This window comes from Acinonyx jubatus, chromosome D3, assembly GCF_027475565.1.
Source record: "Acinonyx jubatus isolate Ajub_Pintada_27869175 chromosome D3, VMU_Ajub_asm_v1.0, whole genome shotgun sequence".
In the NCBI taxonomy this organism is placed as follows: domain Eukaryota; kingdom Metazoa; phylum Chordata; class Mammalia; order Carnivora; family Felidae; genus Acinonyx; species Acinonyx jubatus.
Window position 1 is genome coordinate 6,432,928 of NC_069392.1, and position 14,796 is coordinate 6,447,723.

Genomic DNA, 14,796 nt, shown 5'->3' on the forward strand with positions numbered 1-14,796 from the left:
TTTGAGCCCCGTGTTGGGCGCCTCGTTGACAGCAAAAAGCCTACTTGGGATTCTCTCTCTCCCCCTCCCCTACTTGCACACGTGCCCTCTCTCTAAATAAATGAATACACTTTTATTTTTTAATAATAGTATTTTTTAAAGTTTATTTACTTTGAAAGAGAGTGGGGGGGAGGGGCAGAGAGAGAGGGAGAGAGAGAGTCCCAAAGCAGGCTCCGCACTGTCAGCACAGAACCTGACGTGGGGCTCAAACCCACGAACTGTGAGATCATGACCTGAGCTGAAACCAAGAGTCAGATGCTCAACCGACTTAGCCACTCAGGTACCCCAAATGAATAAACTTTTTTTTTTTAATATTTGTTTATTTTTGAGAGAGAGAGACAGTCAGAGCGTGAGTGGGGTAGGAGCAGAGAGAGAGGGAGACACAGAATCCGAAGCAGCTCCAGGCTCCGAGCTGTCAGTACAGAGCCTGACGCAGGGCTCAAATCCACAAACCGCGAGATCACGACCTGAGCTGAAGTTGGATGCTTAACCAACCGAGTCACCCAAGCGCCCCTACACTTAAAAAAAAAACACACCAAAAAATGCATTTAGGGGCATCTAGGTGGCTCCTTTGGTTGAGCGTTGGACTCTCCATTTCAGTTCAAGTCATGATTTCATGCTTTGTGAGTTCAAGGCCCGCATTGGACTCTGTGGTAAGTGTGGAGCCTTGCTTAGGATTCTCCCCTTCTCTCTCTGCCCCTCCCCTGCTCTCTCTCTCAAAATAATAAAACTTAAAAAAAAAGTGTATCTCGATCCACCAGTTTAGTCCGCCATTAAAAAATTTTTGATTTAAAATTTGAAGTCAGTTAAAAATACAGAAACACTATAGTAATGCTTGAGGTGGAATAGAACTTCCCACCATTATTCCCTGGAAGCATCTGGCAGGTTCTTTAGTCAGAATCTGCTGTTCTTTCAGGGGTGCCTGGCCGGCTCAGTCAGTGGAGCGTGCGACTCTTGATCTCAGGGTCGAGTTCAAGCCCCACATTGGGTGTAGAGATTACTTCAAAACAAAACAGACAAACAAAAAAGCATTTCTAATTCTTTCTCAGTGGACGTTTTTACTTGATTCCCACAGTTCTTTCAGGAGTTTCTTTTTTTCTAGAGTTTCCTTTGCTCTTTTTTTCCTCTCTTGCTTTTTCTTCTCTGCCTCCCGTTTTTCTTTGTAGACAAGACTGTTTTCGCCGTTGTAGAAAATATCCACTTTCTCTTGTAGGATTATCCGGGCTAGCTTTCTGTTCTGATCGACTGATCTTGTCTGATGGCACTGCAAAAGACAGTAATTCACACCGTGAAAAAGTTCATTCTGGACACAACAAAGACCATATTGCCCTCCTGCCTCTGCTCTGCTCCGCCCTCGCCCTGCCCCACCCTCCAGCATACGTATGATGTGGCTTTTTCTGTGATTATTTGTAATTAAGAGCGTTGCTTTGTTCGGAAGCAATGACAGCAGTAACATAACGTCCCCAAATAGTTTTGAAAATATCAATTGCTATGTCTAGCTTGTGGTCAGGGAACAAACACTCTGCACCATTTATAAATGTAAAATTCTGGGGGCGCCCGGGCAGCTCAGTCAGTTAAACGTCTGACTTCAGCTCAGGTCATGATCTTGTGGTTTGTGAATTTGAGCCCCGCGTTGAGCTCTGCACTGATGTGTGGAATCTGGGATTCTCTCTCTCCCTCTCTTTCCTCGTGTTCTCTCTCTCTCTCAAAATAAACTAACTTAGAAAAATTTATAAATGTAAACTTCTGTCTCAAGGAGGGAGATAGCATCTTTATTATTAGTCAACCGTAACAGTGATTATGTCATACCTGAGTTAGGAAGGGTGAGCGCCTTGCAAAGCTATCTGATAAAGCCTGTGAAATCAGAGTCAAAGCATACTACTAAAGGCGAATCTGCAGTGAGGTTATAAAATAGTTAAACAAAAACCGTGTCAGGTTTCGGAATTTTATTTGTTGCTCATGAATGACACCGTTTCTCAAGGAGGAAAAAAGCGATTGAGAAAAAAAGAAAAGCGAGTGAGGTTTTTAGTTGATAGGCTCTTGGCTCAAAAACTTGGCAGTGTAAAAACAGTTGTTCGGAGCCAGACTGTGGGCTTGCTCTCGGTTGCTGCCTGCGGCTGTGGGATCTTGGGCAAGTTACTTAACCTCTCTGTGCCTGATTCCGCACTTGTACTGTGGAAAAGGTAAGGCAGGAGGGCTCATGAGGACAAAGACTGTGGGCCTCATTGCACGGCGCCTACCACGTGTGGACGTGACGGACGTCGCTGCGGTTAGTACCGCCGGCACACGGAACAGCGGCTTCGCCATCTCCTCTGTTCCTCTGCCCGGGCCGCCCCTCGGGCCCTCGGGCCACTCAGAAGGGACTGCCAGTTCCACTGAGGCAGCGGGGCCACTACTTACAAGCCAGGAAAACGGGGAGAAAGCATTTCCGCATTTCCGGGGGCTTCGAACCGTGCTGAGAGCTGGTGATGCTCTGATCGGAGATTGGTTTTGATACAAAAAGGGAAGACTCCTCCAGGCAGCCAGCCGTCGCGTGTTTACTCCGAGGGCTAGAGAGGCTTCGCCCCTGTTACCTCACGCTCAGAAGGGCGGGTGTCACTGACATTTACCCAAGAGGGGACGGAGGGACACGGCCAGGTCGCTGAGGGCCGGGACGGTGGGCAGACACCCCAGGCCAGCGTGCTGCTTGGGACCGGAGCCCGCGGCTTCTGCCGAACTGCGAACACCCCACGGCTCTGCGAGAACCGCGCTGCCTGCCGGATGCCAGGCCCGCAGGTGTCCCCTCGCGCCACGGGCCCCCGGAAGGAAGCTTCTGAGGCTCTGCCTCAGGGCCGGAGGCGGGATCTGCAGCGCCAACCGAACCAGGCCGCGAGGAGAACGCACCTCAGCCGACCACCGCCGTCACTCAAGCCCCCCACCCCCCCCGAAACCCAGGGACCCCCAGCGGGCTTCCTCCTCTACCTTGACGACGATGCCCGAGGGGATGTGCTTCAGCACCACACAGTTGCTGGTTTTGTTGGTTGCCTGGCCCCCCGGACCGTGCCCTTTCACAAACTGCTCTTCAAGGTCACGCTCATCCAGGGGAGGCAGCAGAGCGGGGTGGTCCCTCCTGCCTGCCATCTGGACCGCGGTGACTGCCGCTCCCGGGGCTAACAGCGCTGGCGTCCCCCGAAGCCCGAGTCCCCACGGCGCCGTGCACATTCTGGCCAGCGGTGCGGGCCAACGAAAGAAGCCCGAGGTACTCATGGAGAGGAGCTCTGCTTGTTGAGGACCTGAGTTGGAGGAAGAAAGACAGCCTTTCGGGAAGACGCGTTTGCTCCCAAGGGGACACTTCGGGATCTAGGACGACCTTTTAGAAACCAGTTCAGACGACGGCCCCCCACCCGTCACCAAGGTTTAGGAAACTGGCAAAGACAGAGCGTGGAGCCTTGCGTTGATCTCCCGTGGCCCTAGCAGCACGCTCCCTGCCAGCGGATACGTTTTCTTACGATGGACTGAAAATGTCTTCGAAGCACCCGGAGGTGCCGTTTTCTCAGGGAGGAGAGGTTTTGAGTGTGCGACACACAACAGAAGAGGGCCGTATTTCGCTAAGGAAATATTATACAGGGCATCAAGCGGGAATTAGGATCTGAGTCAAGCGACGTTATTTCAACGTTTGAGAATCTTTGAAATGAAAATGTAAAGAACGACAGTACGCGAGTCTATTTTATAGCTGAGCTTACGCAGTCTGACACGGTAAATATCACTATCAATCAATGTCATGATTGTTGTTTTTTAATGTTTCCAGTTTCATGGATTTGAATAGGAACATCTGTTCCCTCAGACGCACTGCCAATAATGTGATCCAAGTGGCGCTCCTTACTGGAACCATCAAATCAGCGGATTTTTAGTAAGGTGCCTGTTAGGTTCAAAATGCCACACGGGGTGTAGTGAGTGGTGCGAGGCGGAAAAGAGCGAGCCTCTGTCTTCATGGAGCTTGGAGTCTAGTCAGAAGATGCTAAAAAAAGAAAGCAGTATTTATTTAGACAATTTTTTTTTAACGCTTATTTATTTTTGAGAGAGAGACAGAGAGTGGGAGCAGGGGAGGGGCAGAGAGAGAGAGGGAGACACAGTCTGAAACAGGCTCCAGGCTCTGAGCCGTCAGCACAGAGCCCGACGCGGGGCTCGAACCCACAAACCGTGAGATCACGACCTGGGCCGAAGTCGGACGCTCAACTGAGACACCCAGGCACTCCAAGTAAGCAGTATCGAACCACTGGATTTAAATAGCTGCTCCCGACATAGCAGAACGCTGAAGTGTCTCAGCTGACAGGTAACAGTATGGACAGGAGCTCCCAGAACATGGTGGTCCCGCGGGCCTTTGCTTCCAGGGGAGGTGGGCAGAGCGAGCTGAAAGGTGTTAGCTCCTTTCAAAGATCGGTAACCTCGCCATGCGGACAGGGACAAGTCACAACGGGGGCCCGTCTTATCTGGAAAATGGGTGAATAAGCCCTTCTCCACCCATCCTGCACAAGCATAAAGATCAGAGAAAAAAATATATATCCCGGAAAGATGTTTTGAGACCAATTTGTAGCAAAACTCCTGTCACTCAGGTGGATTATGGGAACTATGAGTGTGCTGCTCCCTTGCTTGACGCTTCTTGATCCGAGAGGGCGCGGGCGCTAAAAAGGGATGTGCGGCCCTTTTTAACAACTGCTGCTTCCTTTCAGACTCTAAATAGCTGCTTTTACCGTTTGAGACCCTGTAAATTCCACCTGATGGCCCCCGGTCTCCAACATAGGTAGGAAGTGGCGTGTGCCTAAGCCACAAGTAGCTTAACCTGCACCAAATACTTCCCGCAGGTTTGCTCTTGGCTCACCTTTGTTGTCGTGGGATGTCAGGTCTGGCTGCTGACTTCCACTGAGCCCACGCTGGTCTCCAACTAGCTTTGTGGAAGCTCAATGCAGACACATGCTGCTGGTTATTGCTGCCTTGTAACTACGTGCACTTCTGTCATTTTACGTGTATCTATCTGAGTAGTCCTCTCAGCCGGCCCTGAGATGACACTGGCCATCTCTAGAGTGACAGTAAGGTGTTCATCTCTCTCCCTCTATGGAAAATAAAAACAATGAAATCTGCTTTTCAAGCCTTATGACAATGCTAATTTTCAATTCTATGACTGACATTGTAGTCTAAACTCGTAACTTCTTCCTTCCTTCCTTTCTTTTCTTTAAACAAGTGTTTTATTTTTGAGAGAGAGAGAGACAGACAGCACGAGTGGAGGAGGGGTAGAGAGACAGAGACAGAGAGAGAGAGAGAGAGAGAGAGAGAGAGAGAGAGAGAGAATCCGAAGCAGGCTCCAGGCTCTGAGCTGTCAGCATGGCGCCCGGCGTGGGGCTCAGACCCACAAACCGGGAGATCATGACCTGAGCTGAAACTGGATGCTTAACTGAGCGGGCCACCCAGGCACCCCTAAACTCGTAACTTCTTTCTGAAAACTACGCCATTCAGCGTGTAGGTCAGTCCCTGGGGGCGAGGATTAGCGTGGCATTGGCAAGATGCTCTGTGGCTGCGAGGGGCTAGATTTTGAAACAGAGTGTGCCGGTGCCACTTAAAAACAACAACCGGGTTTGTTTATCGTGTGTCAGGTCTCTCCAAAGTCCGCTCAGGAGCAGAGAAACGATAAACCCATAAACTCAGGTGCTTTTCTGAAATCGCTGCAACAAAGAATCCGCTCCCCTGTAACCGAGTGAAGTGAATGAGACTGAGTCGATGCCCAAAATTCCCCTTTACCTTATTTCTGCTTTCAATCCACAGAACAAGATCCCTTTGTGTACCAGACAGCATCTAGTCCCTGGATCAGATTTGTTGTGGAACTCAAGCCCAGGGCCTCCCTTGGGGTTTCTCTTCCGCTGGTTGGTAAATCTGACCGGCCAGGGCAGCCTTGGAATTGAGTGCAGGGACAAAGAAAGGAAGAGAGTCGGAGACAAGGCAAAACTCCCAGACAAAGGGTGGAGAGGAGAGTGCGTTTATCAGCTGCTCTGTCCCCGGCCTGCTGTGTTTCCAATCTCTACCTTTCTGTCCTAGTTCAGAGCCGACACACACGCTAGAAGGTCTCCCACCCAACTGGAGTTCACGAAGGCCCCCGGTGTTCAGTTACTGGCTGCTTTGTTTAACAGCTAATTCCAACAGCCAATCGGACGATTTTAAATACTTTTAGTATCTCCTGGAGCTTTGGCTTTACGCCAACGACTGCTCAAAATGACAGACTCACCCGTGGTTCCGCTTCCCCAAAGCCCAGAGAAGAATACGGATTGGGTTTCAGTTTTTGTGATACCTGCAGAGCAACCCAAAGTCTTTGGGGGAACAATACAAGCATCTTCAATTAGAGCTCATTGTGACATTAAAAAAGAGAAAAGGACAAATGGTAACAAGTGCTGGCAGAGGGAAACCAGGAGTCATGACAGCTTGCCCCAGTTCCTTTCTGTGAGCGTGCGCCTCCATTCAGGGCTGGCTCTCCACCCCGGCTGATGCAGTTGGGCTTAAAGCCTCTCTCGCTGTGCCAGTCCCTTCCCACTTGGTCAGGTCAGAGATAACGGGAGTTAGGACTTTACAAAAGGGAACGTTCATTTGTTCAATGAATGTTTCCAACACCTCCTATGTGCCGGGCATGGGTCTCAGGGAGCCCAGGGGGCCTGTTGCATAAATGAGAAATTAAGATGCCCCGAAATCTGACACGTGCTGTAGCCCGGAATGGAGAAGAGATGCCACAGAGAGCGGTGGTTCTTGGTCACTGTGCCCGAGTCCCTTGGCGTGCTCATTACTGGGACTTGGAATCTGCATTCTGTTAGGTGCCTCCTTTCCTAACCTGGACCCAGCCGCCACACATTCCCGCCTCAGGCCTCCGTGGCCAGCCCAAACCCAGGAAGACGTCTAGCTGCAGGGGTGGTGTGGTCCGCTCTGGGATGTGGCCCGTGACTGCGGCCAACAGTCAGACGTAAAGCAGACGCAGCAAGGCGAGGCTCGCTTCGCCGGCAGCATTAATGCTCCTGAGACGGGCAAAGGGGACGCTGATGCCTTTCCCGTTGTGCCTCCGAGACAGATAAGGGTATCTGAATCCATTTGCAGGAAGTCATAGGATTTCAATCTCTGGACTCCCCTTCCGGATGCCATTTGCCCCAAATTCACTGTTTATTCTTCTGAGAGACAGAGAGAGAAACTATTTTCTCTTAGCCACAACTTTCATATTGTCTCAACCTCAGAGAGACTTCATCAAAGCCAAATGAAAGAACAGATGTGGAGCTCAATGGGAACAGGGTGCTTTAGGAAAGGCAACCGGTAAAGCTCTTGAGAGAGACAAATCCCCGGGAATCCTGCAAACCAGGATCCTGCTTCATTAGGCCTGGGATGGCGTCTGAGACTCTGTATTCCTAACCAGCTCCCTGGTGAGGCTCTTGCCTCCAGGAACCCCACTGCGAGAGTCATGGCCAAAAGCTCTGAGCAAAGGTGCTGCCTGGGTGGTGGCTCTTGGGAGCGTCTAAATACTGGATGGGGTCCTGGGACGACGATGGAAAAGATGGTGATGAGGAAGGTGTGAAGGACAGTAATGGTGGGAACAGAAAACACTCACAGAAAGAACTGAATGCATATGGATTTGAGCTAATAGGGAATGTGAAATGGTAACCAGGGGACTGAGAAATGGGGTCATCCGAAAAAAGAACGCCAATAATGTGTTCTAGAACAGCGTTGTCCGACCTGAACATAATGTAGGCCACGTGTGAAATTCTAAATTTTCTAGTAATCACCTCAAAAACAGTAAAAAGGGGCACCTGGCTGGCTCAGTCGGTGCAAAATGTCACTCTTGATCTTGGGGTTGGAAGTTTAAGCCCCAAATTGGGTGCAGAGAGCACTTAAAAATAAAATCTTAATGAAACAAAACAAAACAAAACTGGGGTGCCTGGGTAGCTCAGTCGGTTGAGCGTCCGACTTAGGCTCAGGTCATGATATCGCGGTTCGTGGGTTCGAGCCTTGCGTCAGGCTCTGTGCCAAAAGCTGAGTCTGGAGCCTGCTTTGGATTCTGTGTCTCCCTCTCTCTGCCCCTTCCCCACTCATGCTCTCTCTCAAAAATAAATATTTAAAAACATTTATAAAAAAGTAATAAAAATAAACTCAAAACAGTAATAAGAAACTGATGAAATGAATGTTGACATATTTGAAAGATACACATTTAATATACTTTACTTACTATATTAACCTGGTATGGCCAAAATATCATTTCAACATGTAATCAATATAAAAATTATGCACACCTTATTATTTATATGAAGTCTTCAAAATCTACCCTATCAGCGTAGCTCCAGAATCTTTCTCCTCATTATGGTCCGCAGAGCGGTAGCAACATAACCACTTGGGAGCTTGTTAGCAATGGAGACTCTCACGCCCTACCCCAGACTTCCGAGTTGAGAACCTGCATTTTATGAAGATCCACAGGTGATTCAGAGTCACACTCCCAAAGTCTGAGAAGCACTGTACTAGGACACAGGAACGAGCAAGTGCTTTCATCTGTTGGGACAGATGCTTCTAGAAACTGGTGTTTCTCATGTTTGTAATATTTAAGAAGTTGAGGCCAGAATTCTGGAGTGCCGACAACCTTCTTGGTCACGGTCTGTTTCCCTCTCCGTAACAGGACTGAAAGTGACAAGTCGCGAAACAACGACCTGATTGATCCTGAGGGACCAGAAACGGTGACTGCTGGAACAGGCGGATGTGTGGTGGTGAAGCTTGAAAAGGACAAAATGGCCAGCTGATGGCACCAGAAGCTAAGTGAGAGAATAACTTTCTGAGAAATGCTTAATCATAATCCATGTTGCCTAGTATGTTTCAGTGCGCCCTGGAAAATGGGAGTTAAAAAAAAGCAGCCGTTTCCCATGGGCTCCAACTAACTTGTCCCTCTGTTCTGCGTGTCTGAAGTCCTTGCAGGGGCTAGAGCACCTCCTGGAAAGGAACGACGGGGCCGCGGCTCAGGCCTGAAACAGACCAAGTCCTTTCCTGGGCTTGGGGGTTTGCCCTGAAGATAAGGCGCCTTTCACTCAACAGGAAGTGCTGGCAGAGGATTATTTCTCAAATAAGACAAGCATAATAGATTGAGCAGGAAATGCCCAGCTGGGGACTGCGCCAGGTCTGGTCTCCACGTAACAGAGCTCAAGAGACAACTCATGAAGGAGATAAAGAGAAAAGCTTTCAATTCACATGACACTAACATCCCATTCTGTTTTTTTTTTAACAGAAAACTCTGAATCCACAGAGAATGACACCTGTCCTATTTGTGTGCGGTGCTGTGATTTTTCCTCTATTTATGGCATCTAACAGGAACTTTATAATTTTATCACCTGCGGTTTAATTATAATTTTTTAAGTTTATTTATTTTGAGAGGGAGAGAGAATGAGCAGGGGAGGAGCAGACAGAGAGGGGGAGAGACGGAATCCCAAGCAGGCTTGATGTGGGACTCATTGTGGGACTCGAATTCACAAACCTGTGAGATCGTGACCTGAGCCGAAAATAAGAGACGGATGCTTAACCGACTGAGCCACCCAGGTGCCCCCAACTGTTAAAATAAGGCAGAAACACATAAAAAAGCAGCAGTAATAACACTCTACATGTTCTTAAATTCTCAACGCCTCCATTATCATGATTGATACCTTGTATTCGTTTAGGACTTAGATGCTTTCAAGGTACTTTCAAGTATATTATCATATTTGACACAAATAAAGAAAAAAAGGGATTAATTCAGGAAGACTTATCTTGGAAGAACATTAGGTATCCCATTATTATTATTATTATTAATTATTTTTAATGTTTCCTTTATTTTTGAAAGAGTGCAAGTGGGGGAGAGGTAGAGAGAGGGGGACAGAGGATCTGAAGCAGGCTCCCTGCCGACAGCAGCAAGCCCGACGCGGGGCTCGAACTCATGAACCGTGAGATCATGACCTGAGCTGAAGTCAGACGCTCAACTGACTGAGTTACCCAGGAGCCCCAGGTATTCCATTTTTAAACTAAACTTATCATTTCGACAGCTTTCTTTTTATCCCTTTTCCCTTCACCTTTCATAACATCTCTAGATGTTCTTTCTCCAGCTCCTTAAAAGTGTTAGCTCATTTTCCTCAACTTTCTCTTCTTGACTCTTCCTTTAATTTTTTTGTCCCTGAAAGGCCACACTGCCTATAGTCACTGTCTTGGCTTCATGATTTGCTCACTGTGCAACTTTGGTCATATTTCATCATCTGTAAAGTGGAAGTGATACCACCTACAATGAGAAAAAAAAAAAAAAGTACAAATCTCCACAAACATTGAGCACTTAGGAGTACTTCAGATCCCTAAACTATAAAGCTAAAGAGCCTCTGACTAACACACCATATAAATTATGGTCTTATCCCACAAACCTAACCTGCAAACTGATTGTTTCGTAGGCTTTAAAAAAAAAATTTTTTTTTTTTAAATTAAGTCATCTCTACCCGCAACATGGGGCTCGAACTCATGACCCCAAGATCCCAAGAGTGACGTGCTCTTCCAACTGAGCCAGCCAGGCTCAGAGTGAAAAGGCATCTAGAACAGTGACCTGCAAATTATTTCAGTTGGTACGGTCCAATTTAAGAAGTACTTGAAAACCATGAGGTTACCAAAGACATGCTATTTGGTGAGGTCATAATTGTGGTCTATGAAATCAGGTGCCAGGAGATAATTATGATGCCACGAATACAGTGTGACTTCCCAGCAGGCTCACATTGAAAGATAAACCACCTGCATCCAAGCAAGTCCTGGTTTAAACATGAAGATCGTTAGGGATTATCTCATATAGGAAGAAAAACCGTGAAGGACAAGAAAGATGAAAAAATTTATATTAAAAAAATTTTTTTTTTAATTTGAGAGAGAGAGAGCATGCGAGCAGGGGAAAGGGGCAGAGGGAGAGAATCCCAAGCTGTCTCCGTACTCAGTGCGGAGCCCGATGTGGGGCTCAATCCCACAACCCTGGGATCATGACCCTAGCTGAAATCAAGAGTCGGATGCTCACGATCTACCACTAGGGCTACCCGGGTGCCCTGAAAAAACTTAAATATATATCCGACGATTTCATGTTTAATAATTAAACTATAAAGTTTTAATGTTCCTCATATATATATATTTTTTGCTGTAGAGAACTGCCCCCCCCCCCCCCCCCCCCGCAAATGACAAACAGTTTGGACATAATAAAGAGTAGCAACCCTAGGGTTAACAGAAACCAAATGCTGTAAGCTATTATCAGCCATTATGACTGCACAGCCTGGTCTTATCCACACCAACGTGAAAGGTCTCTGCTCAAAAAAAAAAAAAAAAAAAGATCTCCGCTCAAAAGCTGTCAGTGTGAAGCCTTCAAGGTCAAAGAGATACTTGAGCAATTTGTTATGATAAAGTCCTATAGTAATCATACCATCATAAAGGGCATAAAATAGTGGTGTCAGCTTGCACACAAATAGTGCAAAATCTCCAGGATGGGTGGTAGGTTTAGATTACATGAAGTTATTATACATTTACTGGAATTTCTGAAGCCTCTACTTCTGTTTTCTACATTCAGAAATAATGTCTATGGGTTTTAAAAACTACTTTTTTAGGGCCGCCTGAGTGGCTCAGTTGCTTAAGCGTCTGACTTCGGCTCAGGTCATGGTCTCATGGTTCGTGAGTTTGAGCCCCGCATTCGGCTCTGTACTGATAGCTCAGAGTCTGGAGCCTGCTTCAGATTCTGTCTCCCTCTCTCTCTGTCCCTCCCTGATCACACTCTGTCTCTCTCTCTCTCTCTCAAAAATAAATAAACATTAAAAAAACAAAAACAGGGGCCTGAGTGGCTCAGTTAGGCATCTGTCTTCAGCTTAGGTCATGATCTCGTCACTCCTGAGTTTGAGCCCTCGGTCAGGCTCTGTGCTGACAGCTCAGAGCCTGGAGCCTGCTTCGGATTCTGTATTTCCTTCTCTCTCTGCCCCTCCCCTGCTCACACTCTGTCTATCTCTCTCAAAAATAAATATTAAAACAACAACAACCAAAAAAAACGACAAAAAAACAAAAACAAAAACAAAAACAAGAAAACTTGGTTAACCAGAATAGTAGCTCCTGAATACACTGGCTTATTAGGACATTAATAGATAAAAAGTTACCTAAAACCACACAGCCCAAAACAAAAAAAACCCAAAAACCTACATCCTCAAACTGAACAGAACCCATTGGATTTTGCAGCCATAAGTGATCCTCTCCTGCCTCTTGCATGGTTAGGAACTAATCACCAGTACTCAATTTTGGGGTTAATATTTTTTCTTGTAAGGAAATACAACTCGGTCTGCCTGGAGATGTCTCAGTAATTCACACTTCTCAGTTCTTCTGAGTGTAAAAGATTCTACAATGTCTTGGGACACCTGGGTGGCTCAGTCAGTTAAGCAACTGACTTCGGCTCAGGTCATGATCTTGCGGTTTGTGGGTTCGAGCCCCACGTCGGGCTCTGTGCTGACAGCTCAGAGCCTGGAGCCTGCTTCGGATTCTGTGTCTCCCTCTCTCTCTGTTCCTCCCCTGCTCATTCTCTGTCTCTCTGTGTCTCTCAAAAATAAATAAACGTTAAAAAAGATTCTACAGTGTCTCAAATAACAGACAACTGAAATTATGTTCAATTATGACCAACTGAAATTAGTGATAAAACTTTTTTTTTTGGTGGGCTTGAAATATCACTGAAGTCAGAGCCATGTGCTTAGAATTAGTTTGATTTTGATTTTAGTGAGGTATTACATGAGCACAGATGGATTAACACAATGGGGCGGGTGTGGATTAAGTTTATTTAAGCTTGAAATCTATCATATACAGGTGGGGTTTTGGACACAGATTGAATTTTTACTCTTTGAGACAGAATTGTTAGGAAGCTCAGATGACATGGAATGCCTCGAAGATCTGTCATTCCTGCCAATAACATTTCACGGTGCATCCTGGCTTTTCAGCCATAGCTACATGATAGGGCTAGCAAAGTTCTTTCACTTTGGACCCAGGAACCCTGGAGGGAAATCTAAGAGCTGGCCTTAAAGGTTAACTAGTCTTAAGAATGTGAACTCAACAGGGGTGCCTGGGTGGCTCAGTCGCTTAAGGATTTGACCTCGGTTCAGGTCCTGATCTCACAGCTCTCTGCTAACGGCTCTCGGAGCCAGCTTCGGATCCTCTCTCTCCCTCTCTCTCTGCCCTTCCCCTGCTCATGCTCCCTCAAAAATAAATAAATATTAAAAAAAAAAGTGAACTGAACAGAGAGAATGAAATGGTGGGGCCTCCAGGAAGGGGCACAGATTCTCTGTCGTCCTTGAAAGGCCTGGCAAGAGCCATGCTGACACCTACTATGTGCCAGCTTGGAACAGCACCTGCTGCGTGCTAAGAGCTCTATAGAGCTCTGTTGGACAAGTAAATGAAGCTCTTTCCATTTCTTCTCGGGCCTCGGTGGACCCGTTTTCTCCAAGGCGGTGAGCTGTCCTCCCCTCCCCACACCAGTCCTTGAAGAGCCCCGGGAAAGACCCCCAGCAGCTTAGGGTAAACCAGGTTCAGAGAAAACTTAGCTCAGTGTCTGGACAAGTTGCACCTCACCGCCAGCGGTGTCTCAGGTCAATTGGTTGCACGAATCAGGACCGCAAGCTGGGAAAGTCAGGCGTCCTAGCTCCCAGTCCTCTCTTCAGAGTCCTTGACAATCGCAGGCAACCGTACAGGCGGCTGGCTGCTCCACGGACGCTTACCTGGCTGCAGACGTGGTCTCCCACCCGCCACTTTCTGGGGTAACAGGAACCACTGTAGAAGGTGCATCGAAAGCACACTCCTGGGTTTGCGCACGCGCAGTACTCCCGCCGTCGTTTCCCTCACTTGCCCTGGGCTCATTCTTACCAACTGCGCATGCGGAGAGCGGAAGCTATTTTTAGCGTGGCAGCTGTACGTTCCCAGAGAGCCAATCAGACGGGAGGGCTTCGCAGAAGCTCCGCCCCCTCCGAGTTCCCAAGCGTAGGACCTCCCCCTTTGGAGAAAGGGGCGGGAAGAGAAAGGGGAGAAGGACAGACGCTCCGCGGTGCGACCGTCTCCGCCCCCTTTCGTGCAGCCAATCACAGGCAGGACGACGGGCGCGCGCACGCTCCCTCGAGTTTAACGGTCGCGAGAGGCCGCTCGCCTGACGCTGACATCCACTGTGGGAGCCCCGGCCAGGTGAGTGGTCGCCGGCCTGCGGGGAGCCGTCAGTCGCGGGGGGCAAGGGGACAAGGCTCGGAAGACATGGACTTAGCAGAACCCTAAGTGTGCTGATGGGCTCAGGGCGGGGGTGGGGGGACGACGGCCACACGACACAACCCCCACCACAGTCCTCGGATATGTGGGGGCTTTGCCTGCGGCCGGGTGCCTTTTCTAGACTCAGTGCCCTTGAGTGACACCCGCGCGGCCCAATCGCAGAGCGCCTCATCCCGAGTGGCGGGGGGCTTGTGGGATCTGTCTCCTTTTTTTGGTCTTCCCTGGTTGACTTTGGGAATCGCGGTTGTAATTGTGGGAGCAGCGGCTTTTTCTTCCGCCTCCCCGCTGCCCACAGTTCAGGCGACCGCATTTTGTTCTTGCTCGCCGTCCCACTTTGACCCGAGAGCCACCCCATCAGCAATTGAGGTCTGGCTGTGAAGGCAAGGGGGTCAGGATCTGGCCTCAAAACCTCTGGAACCCTGTCTTCCATACCCCCCTCGGGCTCCTAGCAAAGCGAAACAC

The 14,796-nt window shown here is 48.4% G+C and overlaps 2 protein-coding genes across 13 annotated transcripts in view; one reads left to right on the top strand and one right to left on the bottom strand.

Moving 5' to 3' along the window:
- Positions 1-338: 338 nt before the first annotated feature.
- Positions 339-14,165, bottom strand: MTRFR (mitochondrial translation release factor in rescue). Of its 4 annotated transcripts, none has more exons than XM_027044333.2 (4): positions 13,800-13,937; positions 4,898-5,128; positions 3,001-3,311; positions 339-1,303 (listed from the first exon to the last, which is right to left on the bottom strand). In XM_027044333.2, exons 3-4 carry the CDS (start codon positions 3,283-3,285, stop codon positions 1,085-1,087), a joined length of 504 nt encoding a protein of 167 aa, XP_026900134.1. In that variant the 5' UTR covers positions 3,286-3,311; positions 4,898-5,128; positions 13,800-13,937; the 3' UTR covers positions 339-1,084. The 4 variants fall into 4 exon arrangements, with proteins under 4 accessions (XP_026900134.1, XP_026900133.1, XP_053061448.1 ...); XM_027044332.2 differs by lacking the exon at positions 13,800-13,937 and adding an exon at positions 6,093-6,540; XM_053205473.1 differs by lacking the exons at positions 4,898-5,128; positions 13,800-13,937 and adding an exon at positions 13,945-14,165.
- The window catches only part of MPHOSPH9 (M-phase phosphoprotein 9), a 56,397-nt gene continuing 55,539 nt past the window's right edge, over positions 13,939-14,796 (top strand). For 4 of the 9 annotated variants that reach the window (XM_015063814.3, XM_027044331.2, XM_053205471.1 and 1 more), the window contains exon 1: positions 14,117-14,256. Coding sequence is in view for 3 of the 9 variants with exons in the window: in XM_027044330.2 (XP_026900131.1) it covers positions 13,954-14,256 (303 nt within the window). In the remaining 6 variants the exon portion in view is untranslated. Of the gene's footprint in view, positions 14,257-14,796 lie in introns of all 9 variants that reach the window. The other 5 variants (XM_027044330.2, XM_053205469.1, XM_053205470.1 and 2 more) reach the window with 3 other exon arrangements.